Source organism: Rana temporaria, chromosome 9 (assembly GCF_905171775.1).
Source record: "Rana temporaria chromosome 9, aRanTem1.1, whole genome shotgun sequence".
Taxonomy (NCBI): Eukaryota; Metazoa; Chordata; class Amphibia; order Anura; family Ranidae; genus Rana; species Rana temporaria.
In genome coordinates, this window is record NC_053497.1 from 17,403,553 (window position 1) to 17,424,542 (window position 20,990).

General features: G+C 47.6%; 1 protein-coding gene across 1 annotated transcript in view; it reads right to left on the bottom strand.

The window, feature by feature from the left end:
- The window catches only part of SLC6A8 (solute carrier family 6 member 8), a 130,656-nt gene that overhangs the window by 6,917 nt on the left and 102,749 nt on the right, over window positions 1–20,990 (bottom strand). Inside the window, exons 7-11 of the mRNA XM_040322877.1 lie at window positions 19,446–19,570; window positions 16,576–16,688; window positions 14,875–15,012; window positions 6,536–6,638; window positions 813–913 (exon numbers count right to left, since the gene is read on the bottom strand). Of these exons, the coding sequence (XP_040178811.1) occupies window positions 813–913; window positions 6,536–6,638; window positions 14,875–15,012; window positions 16,576–16,688; window positions 19,446–19,570 (580 nt within the window). The remainder of the gene's footprint in view (window positions 1–812; window positions 914–6,535; window positions 6,639–14,874; window positions 15,013–16,575; window positions 16,689–19,445; window positions 19,571–20,990) is intronic.

Genomic DNA, 20,990 nt, shown 5'->3' on the forward strand with positions numbered 1-20,990 from the left:
CCGGGCAAGACATCCAAAATGTAAGTTTTTTTCCTTAAACTTCCCTTCTAAGCTTGGGGTGTGCATTATACGCCGGTGCATTGCCATAAAATGAGATTTGCCATGGAATGAGATGGTCCGCCTCCATCTCATCCTATTGGCTCACTCATGTCACGTGACAAAACATCAGTCACAGCTAGGCTATCATAGGGAGAGGATCTCCTCTCCCTGTGATAGCCCGATAGCACTGTCAGCAGCGTGCCTCCCGCTCCCCGATTAAGTACACCCCGCGCCCGCTCTACTCCCCGTCCCCCGCAGGTTTACGCTACTAACGTAGCCAACGCTAGGACTACGCTAATAGCGTAGACTCGCCCCGTTCCCTGAGCCTTAACGGGGGACGGGGAGTAAAGCTGCGGGCGTGGGGTGCGGGGGACGAGGAGTAGAGCGGGCGCGGGGTGTACTTAATCGGGGAGCGGGAGGCACGCTGCTGACAGTGCTGTCGGGCTATCACAGGGAGAGGAGATCCTCTCCCTATGATAGCCTAGCTGTGACTAATGTTTTGTCACGTGACATGAGTGAGCCAATAGGATGAGATGGAGGCGGACCATCTCATTCCATGGCAAATCTCATTTCATGGCAATGCACCGGCGCGCGGTATACGCAGATAAATACGGTACAAAAAAAATATTTTTTAAGTCAAGTAATCCCCAAAAGGTAACAATACACCACTTTAACAAATCAAGAATGGAGATTTAGATGATTACAAATTCCTATTAGTGACAGCTCTTTAAACATTTGGGTTTGGCAGTTGGAGATACAATGTGATATCTTACCATGCAGACGAACGGTGTGATCACAGACCAGCACCACTTCATCCAAGGGAAGGGTCGATAACCAATCATACGAGCAATATCATCCATAAACCTATCAGCACCTGTAGGGGCAACAGAAAATAAAAGGTCATTGGCTGGCACTGGTGTATTACTGAGCTAAAATATGGATCTGTCAGGGAATGCATTAAATAAGATGAGCACTTTCATTGTACAGCAGATCGAGCCCATTTAGTGTGACGGACCTGGCATGTGGGAGAGACGCTCTGCAGCATGTTGGCAGCTTGGCACCCAAGGACAAAGCTATATTAAGGAGCGTTACGGGAGCGCTAGCTCTGGATTACAGCCAACAGACGTTCACGCTCCAACTCCCTCAACGGCTCAGGAAGGGTTTGTGGAGCACTGAGAGGGTTTAATGTCAGGAATTATTACTTATAAATCTAAAGACAAAACTTTCTGTTTTTTTTTATTTTATTTTTATAGCTGGGCATGGTTAAAATTTCACATATTCCCTTCACTTTCTGTCTCAGAGACATAACAGGTAACGAGAAGACATTTCAATGTCCCGTCCATTGAAAGGAGATCCAAGATAGAAGAGCGAAGGGAGAAAAAGTCCAAGAGGTCCATCAAGTCTGCCCTGTTATTTTTAACCTTTTTTCCCCAAGTTTGTCTCAAGTGCCTTTTAAAGTGGATGTAAACCCGAATTCTTTTTTTTTTTTTGATGTCACAATGTAGAGTATGATGCCGCGTACACACGATCATTCTTCCCACTGATCACCAATGTAAGGAGCATTCTTCCCACTGATCACCAATGTAAGGAACATTCTTCCCACTGATCACCAATGTAAGGAACATTCTTCCCACTGATCACCAATGTAAGGAACATTCTTCCCACTGACCACCAATGTAAGGGACATTCTTCCCACTGATCACCAATGTAAGGAACATTCTTCCCACTGATCACCAATGTAAGGAACATTCTTCCCACTGATCACCAATGTAAGGAACATTCTTCTCACTGATCACCAATGTAAGGAACATTCTTCCCACTGATCACCAATGTAAGGAACATTCTTACCACTGATCACCAATGTAAGGGACATTCTTCCCACTGACCACCAATGTAAGGAACATTCTTCCCACTGATCACCAATGTAAGGAACATTCTTCTCACTGATCACCAATGTAAGGAACATTCTTCTCACTGATCACCAATGTAAGGGACATTCTTCCCACTGATCACCAATGTAAGGAACATTCTTCCCACTGATCACCAATGTAAGGAACATTCTTCTCACTGATCACCAATGTAAGGAACATTCTTCTCACTGATCACCAATGTAAGGAACATTCTTCTCACTGATCACCAATGTAAGGGACATTCTTCCCACTGATCACCAATGATCAAAGTAAGGGATGTTTGTCCCACTGACTGCCAATGTAAGAGACATTCCATCCACTGCCCACCAATGTAGGGGCATTCTTTCCACTGACTGACAATGCAAGGGACATTTGTTTTACAGGTAAAAATAGGCAGTGGAGCTGCCCCAGACTGCCCAACTTAACATAACATTGCGCTCATTGTGACAGGTTGCAGGTTCCTTGTTTAAGAGTGAAGTCACTCTACGTTTTGGGTTTAAAGTATAACTAAAGGCACTTTTTTTTTTTTTTAGCTTTGGATAGAGTGGAGATGGATTAGAACACCTGTCAGGTTTTTATTGCTGTCTCCCCCCCCCCCCCCACACCCGTTAGGGAGAGTCACCCTCTCCATCTGTCCTGTTCACCATTATCATTAATAGTGAAAGTAAAAGAAAATGTTGGGTTGTCCCCAGTAAAAGTTATAGAGGGGAAATCTTCTAATAGGGACACTAGTTCTGGTGATGTGGGGGCCCCCAGGAACTCCCTTTATTTGCAGGGATTTTCTCTCACTTCCTGTTTGTCTATGGAACAGGAAGTGAAGGAAAATCTCCACAATGGGACACAGATGGCAACAAAAAATAAATAAAAAATCTGGCAGGGGTTATAGCCCTCCCTTGCTTGATCCAAAATGGAAAAAAAAATATTTTGCCTATAGTTTTACTTTAATCGTGCATTAAAAAATAAATCATACGCAGTATAGTGTAATACTGAGTGCTGCCTGTAGAGGTCTCTTCTCCACTATAATTTCTGAATGTGTTGTAAACCAACACGTTCCACCAGTATTCTGAAACTGCAATGTGCTGGGCAGATAGAGATCTGTTATACTGATTCTGCTGAATTGGAAATGACTCATTAAGGCACTGTGTCTAACAAAGGAGCCAAATGATTAAACCCCACGGGACGGGTGACGTCAGAAATCCATGGGACATTCTTCGGAAAGCGGATCATGAGTTGATCATTGTTAGAGTAATCACGTGGTTCTCTTTCACTCCATTCCACATGTTCTGACCTGAGGATTTTCCACCCAGAACTGATATAACAAGCTCCAGGTAGATCGGGTAGGCTCGGAATCATGATGGACTCTTGGATGTAATGGGAGAGAGACTCTGATGGACTCTCTTGGATGTAATGGGAGAGAGACTCTGATGGACTCTCTTGGATGTAATGGGAGAGAGACTCTGATGGACTCTCTTGGATGTAATGGGAGAGAGACTCTGATGGACTCTCTTGGATGTAACGGGAGAGAGACTCTGATGGACTCTCTTGGATGTAATGGGAGAGAGACTCTGATGGACTCTCTTGGATGTAATGGGAGAGAGACTCTCATGGACTCTCTTGGGTGTAACGGGAGAGAGACTCTGATGGACTCTCTTGGATGTAATGGGAGAGAGACTCTGATGGACTCTCTTGGATGTAATGGGAGAGAGACTCTGATGGACTCTCTTGGATGTAATGGGAGAGAGACTCTGATGGACTCTGTTGGATGTAATGGGAGAGAGACTCTGATGGACTCTTGGATGTAATGGGAGAGAGACTCTGATGGACTCTCTTGGATGTAATGGGAGAGAGACTCTGATGGACTCTCTTGGATGTAATGGGAGAGAGACTCTGATGGACTCTCTTGGACGTAATGGGAGAGAGACTCTGATGGACTCTCTTGGATGTAATGGGAGAGAGACTCTGATGGACTCTTGGATGTAATGGGAGAGAGACTCTCATGGACTCTCTTGGATGTAATGGGAGAGAGACTCTGATGGACTCTCTTGGATGTAATGGGAGAGAGACTCTGATGGACTCTCTTGGATGTAACGGGAGAGAGACTCTGATGGACTCTTGGATGTAATGGGAGAGAGACTCTGATAGACTCTCTTGGATGTAATGGGAGAGAGACTCTGATGGACTCTCTTGGATGTAATGGGAGAGAGACTCTGATGGACTCTCTTGGATGTAATGGGAGAGAGACTCTGATGGACTCTCTTGGATGTAATGGGAGAGAGACTCTGGTGGACTCTCTTGGATGTAATAGGAGAGAGACTCTGATGGACTCTCTTGGATGTAATGGGAGAGAGACTCTGATGGACTCTCTTGGATGTAATGGGAGAGAGACTCTGATGGACTCTCTTGGATGTAATGGGAGAGAGACTCTGGTGGACTCTCTTGGATGTAATAGGAGAGAGACTCTGATGGACTCTCTTGGATGTAATGGGAGAGAGACTCTGATGGACTCTTGGATGTAATGGGAGAGAGACTCTGATGGACTCTCTTGGATGTAATGGGAGAGAGACTCTGATGGACTCTCTTGGATGTAATGGGAGAGAGACTCTGATGGACTCTCTTGGATGTAACAGGAGAGAGACTCTGATGGACTCTCTTGGATGTAATGGGAGAGAGACTCTGATGGACTCTCTTGGATGTAACGGGAGAGAGACTCTGATGGACTCTCTTGGATGTAATGGGAGAGAGACTCTGATGGACTCTTGGATGTAACAGGAGAGACACTCTGATGGACTCTCTTGGATGTAATGGGAGAGAGACTGATGGACTCTTGGATGTAACGGGAGAGAGACTCTGATGGACTCTCTTGGATGTAACGGGAGAGAGACTCTGATGGACTCTTGGATGTAATGGGAGAGAGACTCTGATGAGTGGTCCTGGATCTAAGGGAAGAGTCTGATGGACACTTTACAATGTAAGAGATGGACTCTGGTGGACTCCTGGATGTAACGGGAGAGCAACTTTGATGGACTATCTTGGATGTAATGGGAGAGAGACTCTGATGGACTCTCTTGGATGTAACGGGAGAGAGACTCTGATGGACTCTCTTGGATGTAATGGGAGAGAGACTCTGATGGACTCTCTTGGATGTAACGGGAGAGAGACTCTGATGGACTCTCTTGGATGTAACGGGAGAGAGACTCTGATGGACTCTCTTGGATGTAACGGGAGAGAGACTCTGATGGACTCTTGGATGTAATGGGAGAGAGACTCTGATGAGTGGTCCTGGATCTAAGGGAAGAGTCTGATGGACACTTTACAATGTAAGAGATGGACTCTGGTGGACTCCTGGATGTAACGGGAGAGCAACTTTGATGGACTATCTTGGATGTAATGGGAGAGAGACTCTGATGGACTCTCTTGGATGTAACGGGAGAGAGACTCTGATGGACTCTCTTGGATGTAATGGGAGAGAGACTCTGATGGACTCTCTTGGATGTAACGGGAGAGAGACTCTGATGGACTCTCTTGGATGTAACGGGAGAGAGACTCTGATGGACTCTCTTGGATGTAATGGGAGAGAGACTGATGGACTCTTGGATGTAACGGGAGAGAGACTCTGATGGACTCTCTTGGATGTAACGGGAGAGAGACTCTGATGGACTCTTGGATGTAATGGGAGAGAGACTCTGATGAGTGGTCCTGGATCTAAGGGAAGAGTCTGATGGACACTTTACAATGTAAGAGATGGACTCTGGTGGACTCCTGGATGTAACGGGAGAGCAACTTTGATGGACTATCTTGGATGTAATGGGAGAGAGACTCTGATGGACTCTCTTGGATGTAACGGGAGAGAGACTCTGATGGACTCTCTTGGATGTAATGGGAGAGAGACTCTGATGGACTCTCTTGGATGTAACGGGAGAGAGACTCTGGTGGACTCTTGGATGTAATGGGGAGAGTCCTTTGTTAGGCTGCACTAATTGGTGGCACTGATGAGGGGGGCACTGATAGGCAGCACTGTTGGGCACTGATTGGCACCGATAGGCAGCACTGATTGGCACTGGTGAGGGGGCACTGATGAGCACTAATAGGCGGCAATGATGAGGGGGTCACTGATAGGCAGCACTGATGGGCAATTATAGGCAGCACTGATGGGCACTGTTGGGGCCACATTGATTATCAGAACACTGATGATCAGTGCCCAGATTATCAATGTAGATGTCCTTTGTTAGACTGTACTAATTGGCGGCACTGATGAGGGGGGCACTGATAGGCAGCACAGTGATGGGCACTGATAGGCAGGACTCATGGGCATTGATAGCCAGCACTGATAGGCACTGTTGGGGCTGCACTGATTATCAGAACACTGATGATCAGTGCCCGGATTATCAATGTAGATGTACTTTGTTAGGCTGCACTAATTGCCACTGATAGGTGGCACTAATGAGGGGGCACTGATAGGCGGAACTGATGGACACTGATAGGTGGCACTAATGAGGGGGCACTGATAGGCGGAACTGATGGACACTGATAGGTGGTACTAAAAAATCTCAAACATCGGACCCTTGGCATGATGTCCACTGACTTACCATACACCCAAGCGATGACCACGCACTGCCAAAACGTCTGCCACAAGAGGGTCATCCCACTGGCAGAATAATAATCAAACAGCTGGAAGACATACATCCCGCCCTGTGGAAAGAAATGTATATACGTGACATACGTGACATATCATGTACAACACACATTAACCCAAAACCCCCCCCATGTCCTTCTCCTCGTGTGTTCCTCGAAATTCTTTCAATTCTTGGAACTGAGAAGATCAGTTGGGAAATACAAGTCACGTGGTAATAAGCTTCAATCATCAGCTCTAAAAGTCTGCCTGGAGACATGTCCTCATTAAATACATGGGGCCAGATTCTGGTAGATTGTGCGTTGGCGTAGTGTAAGCCATTTACACTACGCCACCGCAACTTACTGGAGCAAGTGCCGTATTCCTCAAGCACTTGCTCCGTAATTTGCGGCGGCGTAGTGTAAATGGCCCGGCGTATCCCCGCGTAATTCAAAGGGGGTGGCTTGTATTTAAATTAAGCGCGCCCCCGCGTCGATTGAACTGCGCATGCGCCGGGCTGAAAAAAAGGCCAGTGCGCATGCTCCAGCTCACAACGGAAAACGTCAATGACGCCGACGTGTGCGTCATTGACGTAAAGTCGTATTCAAGAACGGCTTAGGAAAACGACGTACCCGACGGGAAAAGACAACGCGGACCCGACGCCATACTTAACATGGCATACAGCGGACTGGCGTAAGGTTACCCCTCATATAGCAGGGGTAACCTTACGCTTACGCAAACGACGTAAGCGACGACTACGCAACGCAAATTCGTTTGGGAATCGACGTATCAGGCTCATTTGCATAAACAAAGGAGACCTGAACGTAAACGCCACCTAGCGGCCGGCGGCGAATTACATTTAGGATCCGACAGTGTAAGTGACTTACACTAGTCGGATCCTAGCCTAAATCCGGCGTATCTTGTTTTGTGAATACAAAACAATGATACGCCGGCGGGAAATTCGATTTACGCCGGTGTATCAGTAGATACACCGGCGTAACTTGTTTGAGAATATGGCCCATAGACATAAGGAATGACAAAACAAACTTGTTTATAAATTCAACAAGTCCCAATATGTAGGGTGTAGCAAGATGGCGGCAAAAGGCATCGAATGTGACGAGTGCCGGCTCGTCGTAGTCGATGACGTCACTGCGTCATTTTTTTCCTGATGGGATTCCCGGCCGTGTGTACAGGGCTTTAGTCTTGGGAGATTTGGTGATGTCACTACAGTACTGTTCTGCCCACTGTTGTCCTTGCCGGACAAAAAGCTGCACTTGACGACCCGTAAAGCAAGAATCTCCCTGCTTCTGCTTCATCCGTTCTATGGATCTGTATTTTCTTCACCTCACCTGCTGTTTGCTCACTATTGCCCCATTGGTCGTCAGATCACCAGTTGTCAAAGGGTCAGCTCTGAAATGAGCAAGCTCCAATACTCTGTCAGAGCCAGAAATCAAATACTGGCCTGGATTCAAGAAGCAATTGCGCCTGTGTAACCATAGTTACACAGCGCAATTGCTTACTTGCCCCGGCGTAACCAATGCTCCTGATTCAGGAACCTCGTTACGCCGACTGCAGCCAAATATATGCGCGGCATAAGGCTCTTATGCACGCATATCTTAGGCTGCATTCTTGCGATGGCCGCTAGGTGGCGTTCCCGTCGTGCTCAGCGTATAGTATGCAAATTGCATACTAACGCCGATTCACAACGTTACGCGAGCCCTGCGTACGCAGTTTACGTCGTTTCTGTACGGCGGTTTTCGCGTAAGGCTGCCCCTGCTATTAGCAGGGGCAGCCAATGTTACGTATACCCGTCGTCAGGCCCGGACTGGCCATAGGGCACACCGGGCATATGCCCGGTGGGCCTCGGCTACCAGGCCGCCAGTTAACATTTCCCCACGCTCAGCCGGCCTCTTTGCGCCAAGATCGCGGCCGAATTCGCGGCCGATTTCCGCGGAGACGGCCGCATTTGTATTAGGCAGGTGTCCGGCCGGGTTCCCCCCCACACTCTGAGGCAGCGGCTGGGCTTCTCCCTGTGCTGGCACGGCGGCGCCGCTCACCACGGCCGGCTACACAGCCGCCTCCACGGCCGCTGGCCAGCCTTCTGCTCTAGGCTTAGAAGGAAGGAGGGCTTCATTACGTCAGGCCGGTCATGTGACCGTGAAGGGGGAGGAGCTGCTGGAGGAGGCCTGATGTCTTAAAAGGAGCTGGACGTCTAGAAAGGTAAGTGACACAGTATGGCAGCCTGCCAATGTTTTTTTTTTATTTTATTTTTTTATTATAACTTGCCTGTCAATGTTTTTTTTTTATATAGCTTGCCTGTCAATGTTTTTTTTTTATATAGCTTGCCTGTCAATGTTTTAAATGAGCAATTAAATAAAAATGCCTAAACGACCCTGAAATAAGAATCTGATTGGCAGCTGTGGAGAAATACCTCCTGCTAGTAAATATATATTTTATTTTCATTGATATCATGAGACTTTCAGACTTCATCAGCTTCTTCTTGCTAGTTGGATCACTAGCAAGAAGAAGCTGATAAAGTCTGCCAGTCTTATGATATCAATGAAAATAAAATATATATTTACTAGCAGGAGGAGGTATTTCTCCACAGCTGCCAATCAGAACTAAATGGACTTCTGTGAAATTGCAGTGATTCGTAGTACACAACTATGAATCATTGCCTAATTGGTCTATTGCTACTTTCGCACTGGATCCGTGTGCTGTTGGCGGTAAAACGCCGCTGTTTTTAGCGACGCTTTACTGTCCTTTTTGTGGCGCTATTCGGCCGCTAGCGGGGCACTTTTAACCACCGCTATCAGCTGAAAAAGGGTTAAAACCGCCAGCAAAGCAGTTCGGCAGCCCTGCACCTTGATTTCAATGGGCAGTAGCGCTTTAGGAGCGGTGCATACACCGCTCCTACAGCGCCTCAAAAGATGCGGCTGGCAGGACTTTTTTGAGCGTGCTTCCAGCGCACCGCTACAGTGTGAAAGCCCTGGGAGACGCTTTTTCAGGGCGCTTTGCAGGCGCTATTTTTAGCTCTTTAGCGCCCTCAAAGCACCCCAGTGTGAAAGAAGCCTAAGTGCAGAATCATGAAATCTGGTTGTTACAGGTTACTAAACTCTCCAAACCAACCAGCAATGCTCTTGTACCCCTTTCACACTGGGTTACTTTGCAGGCGCTATAACGCTAAAACTAGCACCTGCAAAGTGCCCTGAAAGAGCCGTTCCTTTCACTCCAATGTGAAAGCCAGGAGGCTTTCACACTGGAGCGGTGCACTGCCACTCCTTACAGCGCCCCAAAGATGCTGCTAGCAGGACACCGCTCCTAAAGTTCCCTTGACCATTGAAATCAAAGGGGCAGCGCCGACGAACCGTCGGCAAAGCTTTGCAGCAGTGCTTTGCGGCCGGTTTTAACCCTTTCGCGGCCACTAGCGGGGGTTAAAAGCACCCTACTAGCACTTTTCAGGCACTATTTTTAGTGCTAAAACGCCTGAAAAGGGCTGAAAAGCGCCTCCAGTGTGAAAGGGGCAAAGTGATGGTGTCAGACATTGTGTGAGAGAAGGACAGTTCTTGTACCCAAAAGGTGTCCTGCATTCACATTGGGCCGATTTGGCATGCGATTTGACATGTTAAATCGCATACCAAATCAGCAGCTATAGCCGGCAATAGTACTGTCCGAATCAGTGTGTCATCGACTTTGCAGCGCCGCACCAATTCCCAAAAGAAGTTTCTGTACTACTTTTGCCGACTTCGGGGGCAATTTGAATAGACAAATCGCCCCCGAAGTCAGACTGCATTGCCAGTTTGAAATTGTGTGAGTTCATCTGAAGCAATGCAATGCAGTCCGACTTTGGGACACCTTTTGGGTATATATATATATATATATATATATATATATATATATATATATATATATACACACATATATATACCCCCTCCCACCGCTGCCTTCACCAGGCTCTCCTGTGTGAGTGGGCAACCCAGTAAGAATGCTACTGGTGGCATCCAGCTCTAGGCACACAGTGAGAGAAACTGATCTTATTCCTCTTACCTTGTGACGTCAGAAACAAGAAGAAAAAAAAAAATCGTAGAAAAAATGACAAAAGGAAAAATAAATAAATGCCAATAGCACCACACATGTAAGGTATCGCCGCAAACATAGTGAGAGCAATCATTCTAGCACCAGACCTCCTGTGTAACTCTAAACTGGTAACTGTAAAGACTTTAAAAGCGTTGCCTATGGAGATTTATAGGTACTGTAATTTGGCCGTATTCCATGGGCGGACGCAGGGAAATTGGCACTCCCCAGAGAAATTTGTTTTAGTTGCGGAATTTGGCGCCAGAGAGTCTGAGCGGGCGGTTCCGCAGCGAGTGAGAGTCAGAGAGTGTCCGGTCAGCTGGTCGGCTCTGTGGGTGGCTGGCCAATCAACAAGCCAGCGGCCGGGGGAGCAGAGAGATGACATCATCTCTCACCGCCCCATGCCCGCCTTGCATACCGGCAGTAAATTCCGCCCTCACTGTGCAGGCAGCAGGGAGATTACATCATCTCTCTGCTACCTGACTCTGACAAGCAAAACACCACCTTAGCAAGTGACAATCCGCAACGTGTGGCAGGTGAGATGGCAAGTGGCAATCCACAATGTGTAGCAGGTGATGTGGTAAGTGACAATCCGCAACTTGTGGCAGGTGACATGAAAGGGACAATCCACAATGTGTGGCAGGTGACATGAAAGGGACAATCCACAATGTGTGGCAGGTGACATGAAAGGGACAATCCGCAACTTGTGGCAGGTGACGTGAAAGGGACAATCCGCAACTTGTGGCAGGTGACGTGAAAGGGACAATCTGCAACTTGTGGCAGGTGACATGAAAGGGACAATCCGCAACTTGTGGCAGGTGACGTGAAAGGGACAATCTGCAACTTGTGGCAGGTGACATGAAAGGGACAATCCGCAACTTGTGGCAGGTGACGTGAAAGGGACAATCTGCAACTTGTGGCAGGTGACATGAAAGGGACAATCTGCAACTTGTGGCAGGTGACATGAAAGGGACAATCTGCAACTTGTAGCAGGTGACATGAAAGGGACAATCCACAATGTGTGGCAGGTGATGTAGTAAGTGACAATCCGCAACTTGTGGCAGGTGACATGAAAGGGACAATCTGCAACTTGTGGCAGGTGATGTGGCAAGTGACAATCCGCAACGTGTGGCAGGTGAAGTGGCAGGTGACAATCTGCAACGTGTGGCAGGTGAAGTGGCAGGTGACAATCTGCAACGTGTGGCAGGTGACGTGGCAAGTGACAATCTGCAACGTGTGGCAGGTGACGTGGCAAGTGACAATCTGCAACGTGTGGCAGGTGACGTGGCAAGTGACAATCTGCAACTTGTGGCAGGTGATGTGGCAAGTGACAATCCGCAACTTGTGGCAGGTGACGTGGCAAGTGACAATCTGCAACGTGTGGCAGGTGACGTGGCAGGTGACAATCTGCAACGTGTGGCAGGTGACGTGGCAAGTGACAATCTGCAACGTGTGGCAGGTGACGTGGCAAGTGACAATCTGCAACTTGTGGCAGTGGACGTGGCAAGTGACAATCCGCAACTTGTGGCAGGTGACGTGAAAGGGACAATCTGCAATGTGTGGCAGGTGACGTGGCAAGTGACAATCTGCAACGTGTGGCAGGTGACGTGGCAAGTGACAATCTGCAACGTGTGGCAGGTGACGTGGCAAGTGACAATCCGCAACTTGTGGCAGGTGACGTGAAAGGGACAATCTGCAATGTGTGGCAGGTGACGTGGCAAGTGACATCCGCAACTTGTGGCAGGTGACGTGAAAGGGACAATCTGCAATGTGTGGCAGGTGATGTGAAAGGGACAATCTGCAATGTGTGGCAGGTGACGTGGCAAGTGACAATCCGCAACTTTGGTTTTTAACAAAATGGGCTGCTCGGCTTAGAATGCCCGGGCCTATTTTTTGTCCCAGTCCGGGCCTGCCCGTCGTTCCCGCGTCGCGAAATTTCAAATTTACGTAGTTTGCGCAAGTGATTCGTGAATGGCGCTGGACGCCATTCACTTTGAAGCAAATGACGTCCTTGCAACGTCATTTGCCGCAATGCACGTCGGGAAAGTTTCCCGACAGAGCATGCGCTCTACGATCGGCGCGGGAACGCACCTAATTTAAATGATTCCCGCCCCCTACGGGATCATTTAAATTGCGCGCGCTTACGCCGGGCATTTTGCCGGCGCGCCCACGCAATTTACGGAGCTACTGCTCCGTGAATCAAGAGCAGCGCAGTAAATTTACGGGGGCGCAGGGCAAAAACGTTGCCCTGCGCCTCCGTAAAAAATTTGCAAATCTACCTGAATCCGGGCCACTGTGTGATGCCCCGTACACACAAGCGAAATTCCCTGTCAGAAAAAAAGTTGGATGATTTTTCCGACAGAATTCTGCTCAAGCTTGGCTTGCATACACACGGTCACACAAAAGTTCTCTGAACTTTCGACCATCAAGAACGCAGTGACGTACAACACTACGACGAGCCGAGAAAATGCTTCCGAGCATGCGTCGGAATTTTGCACGTCGGAATTGCTACAGATGAACGGAATTTCCGATACAAATTTTTTCCGTCTGAAAATTTGAGAACCAGCTCTCAATCTTATGTTGGTGGAAATTCCGACAGCAAAAGTCCGATGGAGCATACACATGGTCGGAATTTCGGAACCAAAAGCTCACATCGGAATTTCCAATTGTGTGTACGCGGCATCAGGGCTGTACTGAGACAAAAATTTGGCCCTGGACTTCATCCAGACCGGCTCACTTTAATTTTGCAAACAAGCATAAAAACAGTATATAAACTAAACGCAATTGTGCAAAAAAACATAAGCAGCATAACATAAGGAGTCCTCACTGACTTCTTTTATTATTTCACTTAGGCCCCTTTCACACCTGCGGACCGTATGTCCGCTTTTTCATCCGTCCGTTTGCGGATGAAAAAGGGACATACATTGGTCCCTATGAGATTGCTGGTGTCAGCTAATAAATATCCGCTGACACCCGATCTCGTCCGCCTCCGCAATGATCCGATTCTGCAGACTGAAGAAAACCCTGTGCCAGATTCAGGTACAATTACGTTACTCCTCGGCGGCGTAACGTATCCCTGTTACGTTACACCGCCGCAGGTTTACAGCGTAAGTGCCTGATTCACAAAGCTCTTACCTGTAAACTTGCGGCGGTGTAACGTAAATCCGCTCGGCGCAAGCCTGCCTAATTCAAATGGGGCGGGCACCATTTAAATTAGGCGCGTTCCCGCGCCGAGCGTACTGCGCATGCTCCGTCGGGTAAATTACCCGACGTGCATTGCGCTAAATGACGTCGCAAGGACGTCATTGGTTTCGGCGTTAACGTAAATGGCGTCCAGCGCCATTCACGGACGACTTACGCAAACAACGTGAAATTTTAAATTTCGACGCGGGAACGACGGCCATACTTAACATTGCTTAGAACACCTAGGAGGTAGCCCTAATTTTACGACGCGTATCCCGACGGAAACTACGTAAATTTAGATCGACGGGCATCGTGGACGTTCGTGAATCGCCGTAACTAGTCATTTGCATATTCTACGCCGACCGCAATGGCCTCGCCACCTAGCGGCCGGCCTAGAATTGCATCCTAAGATCCGACAGTGTAAAACAATTACACCTGTCGGATCTTAGGGCTATCTATGCGTAACTGATTCTATGAATCAGCCGCATAGTTAGGACGGCCGGAACACAGAGATACGACGGCGTATCAGGAGATACGCCGTCGTATCTCTTTTGTGAATCTGGCCCCCTATTTTTTCTTCCGGTTGCGGATCGGATAGGGGAGAGTGGAGAAAAGACAGGGCGGTCCCTGCACAGTGTGCGGGGACCGCCCTATCAGCCGACGGCTAAGCGGGGATCAACGGAGCGATCCCCGCTGAGCATACGGAGGCGGATCATTACTGATCCGCCCCGTTTGAAAGGGGCCTTATTCTTCTCTGTATTTTTCTCATTCTTCCCACATTACTGCATTAAGTAGAGGGAGAGCCACGCAGCCATTACTTTGACAGGCTGTCACTGAAACCGGCCCACCGGGAAACTCCCTGTAGTCCCAATGGCCAGTACATGCCTGCGCGGCATAAGAATTCCTTCACATATTCCTCATTTTAGGACAGTGGGCAAAACCATAAATAACCTTCATTGATGCCCCATGCACTAAATAGTCCGTACCAGCACTTGTAATGCATTATGAAATGACACCTTGATACATTGGACAATGCAAAGACATGATATTTGCACTCACCTCTGTCAGCATAGAGAGGTCTATGACGAACATGACTGCACAGAAAATGGCTACAGCCACCTCTCTTTGGTAACGGAAATAGTAGCGGGCTGGGAGCAGGTCCAGGATGGCAGTAATGAATCCCTCTACGCCAACAAACTGTAACGAGATATAAAGCTATTCTCAGTGCTGTAACAGTTACATTTCAAGGTACTGTATGTACAGAACACGTTCCAAGAACATCACCCCAGCTATAGGAGATAGTAAAGCAGCACCCCCGTGTCACATTACGTGAGAACATGCAATGTAATATCTTTACCATGGCCATGTGTACATAGCTAATATACGAGTAAGGCCTCGTACACACGAGGGGACATGTCCGATGAAAACGGTCCGCGGACCGTTTTCATCGGACATGTCCCTTCGGAGATTTCGGTCTGATGGTTGTACACACCATCAAACCAAAATCCGTGCGGACAGGATACGCGGTGACGCAGTGACGCATGCGTCGAATCACTTTGACGCATGCAAGGGCTTTCGACCGAGCGGACATGTCCGGTAAGTCGTACAGACGACCGAACATGTCTGCTGAAACTGGTCTGCTGAAACTGACGGACAGGCTTCCAGCGGACATGTTTCTTAGCATGCTAAGAAACATTCGTCCGCTGGAAACCTGTCCGATCCGCCGGAAAATTGTCCGGTCGGCCGTACAGACGACCGAACATGTCCGCTGAAACTGGTCCGCGGACCAGTTTCAGCAGACATGTTCGGTCGTGTGTACGAGGCCTTAGTCTTGAAACTGGACTGCCATGAGGGAACACATGGAGATGTTGGGAGCCCATCAAAACTCAATAAAGAAATTGTCTTTGATGGGAACCAACCTAGTATCTCCGTACCTGCAAGACAAGAATGCTAACCACTATTCATATTGTCATTGTTGCCTTAAAGATCTATAGACAATGCAAACACTTGTAAAGGTAGACCATGTTCACCCAAGTACCACCATTGAGCACCCCCCCTACTCTTGGTACACCGATACAGCAAGAAGAGTCTACTGCGAGTACATTATCAGGCTTCATATGTCTTTCCCCTTACTAGCAGTGTTCATTGGTGGCTTCAACAATAAGGCCCAGGGCCGATCCTAGGCAGGGTGCACGGGGTGCACCGCACCCAGGCGCCGCAGAGGTGGGGGCGCCGAAGCTCCGAAGTGCTCCCCTCCCTCCTCCTTGTCTGTGTCCAGAGGCGGAGCGCATGTAGCGGGTGCTGCGGTTCCCCATCCCGCCTGCTCTCTCCGCTGGCAACTGACAAGAGCGCATACCTCCCACTGTCTAATGGGGGGGACTCTGATGGGCGACACCTGCTGGGGGGGGGACACTGATGGGGGACACTAATAAAGACTTCTTAGGGAAGCATCTCTGTGTTTGAGTCGTAGCCATAGAAACATTTGTAATGGGGAGGAGTTAGTAAGATGACCACGCCCATGTTGGGGCGCCAGAAATATTACTGCACCCAGGCGTCTGTGACCCTAGGATCGGCCCTGATAAGGCCTCCAGGACCCCCTCAACTGGCAAAGAAGGTTAGAACTTGAGTCTCAACCGGCCTCGGGGGCCCATGGGAGACTGCACTCACTCTAACTTCTACAACTCCTCCACTGACTCCCTGTGCCCCCAGTTCTCTGTATACCATACCCCACCAAATGTTGCCCAACACATATATATTTACCTGGCTGTCCAAACCGAGAAGTAGCAGCATAAAAAAGAACAGAGCGGACCAGAGAGGTGCCACGGGCATCAGACTCACTGCTCGTGGATATGCAATAAAAGCCAGTCCTGGCCCTGTGCAAAGAGAAATACGTTTGTTATTATATACAATCTCTATGCCTTCTAAGATGTTTTTTTATTTATATCCAACTAATCAGTGTGTAAATCCATATCTATACAGTGTACCTGAAAAAGACAGTACTGGGACCATTTTAAAGACACATAACCCTTATCTACAAATAGTTTTATGAAAGTGCAAATCAATAATATGCACAATTTGGATGTGTAAAAGTTCACATATCTTACCAAAACGAATTGAGATCAATTTATTTATTTTTTTCGGTGGGTGGCAGAAATTTTATTCTGGAGGAACCCTTGAAATAATATTCAGGGAATCCCGCTAAGAATTTCAATTAGAAAAATGCTCCTTACATAGGTGATCAGTGGGAAGAATGTCCCTTACATTGGTGATCAGTGGGAAGAATGTTCCTTACATTGGTGATCAGTGGGAAGAATGCTCCTTACATTGGTGATCAGTGGGAAGAATGTCCCTTACATTGGTGATCAGTGGGAAGAATGTTCCTTACATTGGTGATCAGTGGGAAGAATGCTCCTTACATTGGTGATCAGTGGGAAGAATGTCCCTTACATTGGTGATCAGTGGGAAGAATGTTCCTTACATTGGTGATCAGTGGGAAGAATGTTCCTTACATTGGTGATCAGTGAGAAGAATGTTCCTTACATTGGTGATCAGTGGGAAGAATGTTCCTTACATTGGTGATCAGTGGGAAGAATGTCCCTTACATTGATGATCAGTGGGAAGAATGCTCCTTACATTGGTGATCAGTGGGAAGAATGTTCCTTACATTGGTGATCAGTGGGAAGAATGTCCCTTACATTGGTGATCAGTGAGAAGAATGTTCCTTACATTGGTGATCAGTGAGAAGAATGTTCCTTACATTGGTGATCAGTGGGAAGAATGTCCCTTACATTGGTGATCAGTGAGAAGAATGTCCCTTACATTGGTGATCAGTGAGAAGAATGTCCCTTACATTGGTGATCAGTGGGAAGAATGTTCCTTACATTGGTGATCAGTGAGAAGAATGTCCCTTACATTGGTGATCAGTGAGAAGAATGTTCCTTACATTGGTGATCAGTGGGAAGAATGTTCCTTACATTGGTGATCAGTGGGAAGAATGTCCCTTACATTGGTGATCAGTGGGAAGAATGTCCCTTACATTGGTGATCAGTGGTGAGAATGCTCCTTACATTGGTGATCAGTGGGAAGAATGTTCCTTACATTGGTGATCAGTGGGAAGAATGCTCCTTACATTGGGTGTCAGTGGGGAGAATGTTCCTTACATTGGTGATCAGTGGGAAGAATGTTCCTTCAATTGGTGGTCAGTGAAAATAATACTCCTTATATTGGTTTGGTGGTCGGTAGCAAGAATACCCCTTACATTGGTGGTCAGTGGGAAGAATACCCCTTACATTGGGGGTCAATGGAAAATATACCCCTTACATTGGGGGTCAGAGGGATGAATGCTCCTTACGTTGGGTGTTAGTGGGAAGAATGCCCCTTACATTGGGTGTCAGTGGGAAGAATGCCCCTTACATTGGGTGTCAGTGGGATGAATGCCCCTTACATTGGGTGTCAGTGGGATGAATGCTCCTTGCATTGGTGATCATTGGGAAGAATGCTCCTTACGTTGGTGGTCAGTGGGAAGAATGCACCTTACATTGGGTGTCACTGGGAAGAATTCCTATTACATTGGTGATCAGTGGGAAGAATTCCTATTACATTGGTGATCAGTGGGAAGAATGGGCCAGATCCACAGCCAGCCGCCGTAACTTAAAAATTCCCATTTAAGTTACACTGGCTGAAAATTTCTACCTAAGTGCCCGATCCACAAAGCACTTACCTAGAAATTTTCGGCTGTGTAACTTAAATCCGGCCGGCGCAAGGCGTTCCCAATTCAAATGGGGTGAGTCCCATTTAAATTAGGCGCGCTCCCGCGCCGGATGTACTGCGCATGCTCGTGACGTCATTTTCACGATGTACATAGCGCGAAATTACGTTACGCCGAGCTTCGTGAAAAAAAAAAAAGTTGCGTCGGAAAAAAAAAAGATACGGCGAAAAAAAAAAAAAAAAAAAAATAACAGTGTCGCGGGTAAGAAGGGTCTACTTTTACAAGGTGTAAACAATTTACACATGCAACTTAATACTTACGGAGAAAAAAACGAAGCTGAAAAGCTTTGTGGATCTCCGTAAGTGCTAATTTGCATACCCGAAGTGGCATTTCGACGCAAAATGCCCCCAGCGGCGGATGCGGTACTGCATCCTAAGATCCGGCAGTGTAAGTCCCTTACACATGTCAGATCTTCTGTCTATCTCTTGGAAACTGATTCTGTGGATCAGTTCCAAAGATAGAAACAGGGATACGACGGCGGAACAGCAGATCCGCCTGCATATCTCTTTTGAGGATCTGGCCCATAGTCCCTTACAGTGGTGGTCAGAATGCCACCCTTATAGTTAGCTAAAAAAGGTAACCGGTGTCACCCTTCTGGCTGTGCCAAGTGTTGATGGATGTGGAACACGAATGACACCATCAGATGGAAAATCCATAAACCACAGTTCAAGGAACCCCTAGAAACCTCTGGACAAACCTTAGCGTTTCATGGAACCTTGGCTGAGAATGGCTGGTCTATACAATGGCAAGCATCTCAAATGCTGTATGTTGATATGATAGGAATCGGATATGGGAACTTTTACATGAGATATTTTCATTGATAAAAGGTTTTCCATAAAAACACATTCTAACAGCAATATACCTGATTCGGCCACTTTTGAGATGTCCACCCCCTGCTCATTAGCCATGAATCCGAGAATTGAGAAAACCACAAAGCCAGCAAAGAAACTGGTCCCACTGTTTATTAGTGCAAGGATAAAGGCATCTCTATAAAAGAACAAAAAAAAGAAAAGTGGGTTAGAAACATGTATGCATTAATATATTCCAACCTTACCACACTTTATTAACTTGTTTTGTACAAATGAGGAAGAACGAAATGTGTTGCCAATAGAAGGTTTCATTTTCTAACCCATACTGGAGAAGTGATAATTGGATACAATTGCTTGATTTGTCTAATAGTAAGAACTTGTTATATAAGTTATTTTTAGGCCCCTTTCACACTGACACGTTTTTCAGGCGGTTTAACGCTAAAAATAGCGCTGCTATACCGCCTGAAAAAATCGTGCCCTGCAGTCTTCAGTGTGAAAGCCTGAAGGCTTTCACACTGAAGCGGTGCGCTAGCAGGACCGCTCCAAAAGTCCTGCTAGCCGCATCTTTAGAGCGGTATAGGAGTGGGGTGTTTACCGCTCCTTCCTATTGAAATCAATGGTAAACCGCGGTAATACCGCCAGCAATGCGCCTCTGCAGAGGCGCATTGCCGGTGTATTGTCACAGTTTGCTGCCTATCGTACAATGCTCCGGAAGTCACGTGGCGGCCAACTGCGCATGCGCGATGCGTTCCAAACGCAAATGCGATGCGTTCCAATGGATTCACGACAGTACACACCAGTGAAACCTCCGTCGGCATCCAGGCTCTTTCCTTAACATCCCCGTGGATTGGAGGATGTTAAAAAAAGAGCCAGGAGGCCGAGCGAGCGGAGCGAGCCGTCCGAGCGAAGCGAGGAGGTGAGGCCGACTGGCCACTTTCCTCTAAATCCACGTCGCCCTGAATGCCGGGTTCGCTGGTGTGTACTGTAGTAAATCCATTGGAACGCATCGCACTTGCGTTTGGAACGCATCGTGACTTCCGTGACTTCCGTGACTTCCGCAGCATTTTACGATAGGCAGCAAACTGTGACTGTTTTTCAGCCGCTAGTGGGGGTTAAAACCGCACCGCTAGCGGCCAAATATTGCGGTAAATATGACAGTATAGCCGCTATACCGTCTCCGCACCTCCACTGCCCCGTGTGAAAGGGGCCTTAATGTTTCAGCTACTAAACCTCCTGCTCCCTACACATTCTGGTCATGGGTTGCACTGCCAATAAGGAGGGTTGTGAACCCTGAAAGGCTGCTTGTTGGACTTTTTTTTGTTCTGTGCTATCCTCAGGGGGAGAACCAGTCAGCTGTGTTTACTGCTGTGCATTCACCAATCAGCTTCCAGGTTTTATTGTCAAAGCTTATTTGAACAAGCTAAAAGTTAGAAGCTGATTGGCTAGCATGCAAAGGCTGCACCAGAGTGTTCCAGTTTTAGTAAATCTCCCCCAAAGTCTTTACCTGGGACCTACTCTACTGACACATTTCATCCAATAACTGGGCTTAGTTGTAAAGATTGTTGGCTTTGGACCCTGTTTGAGAGATTTATCCTTTT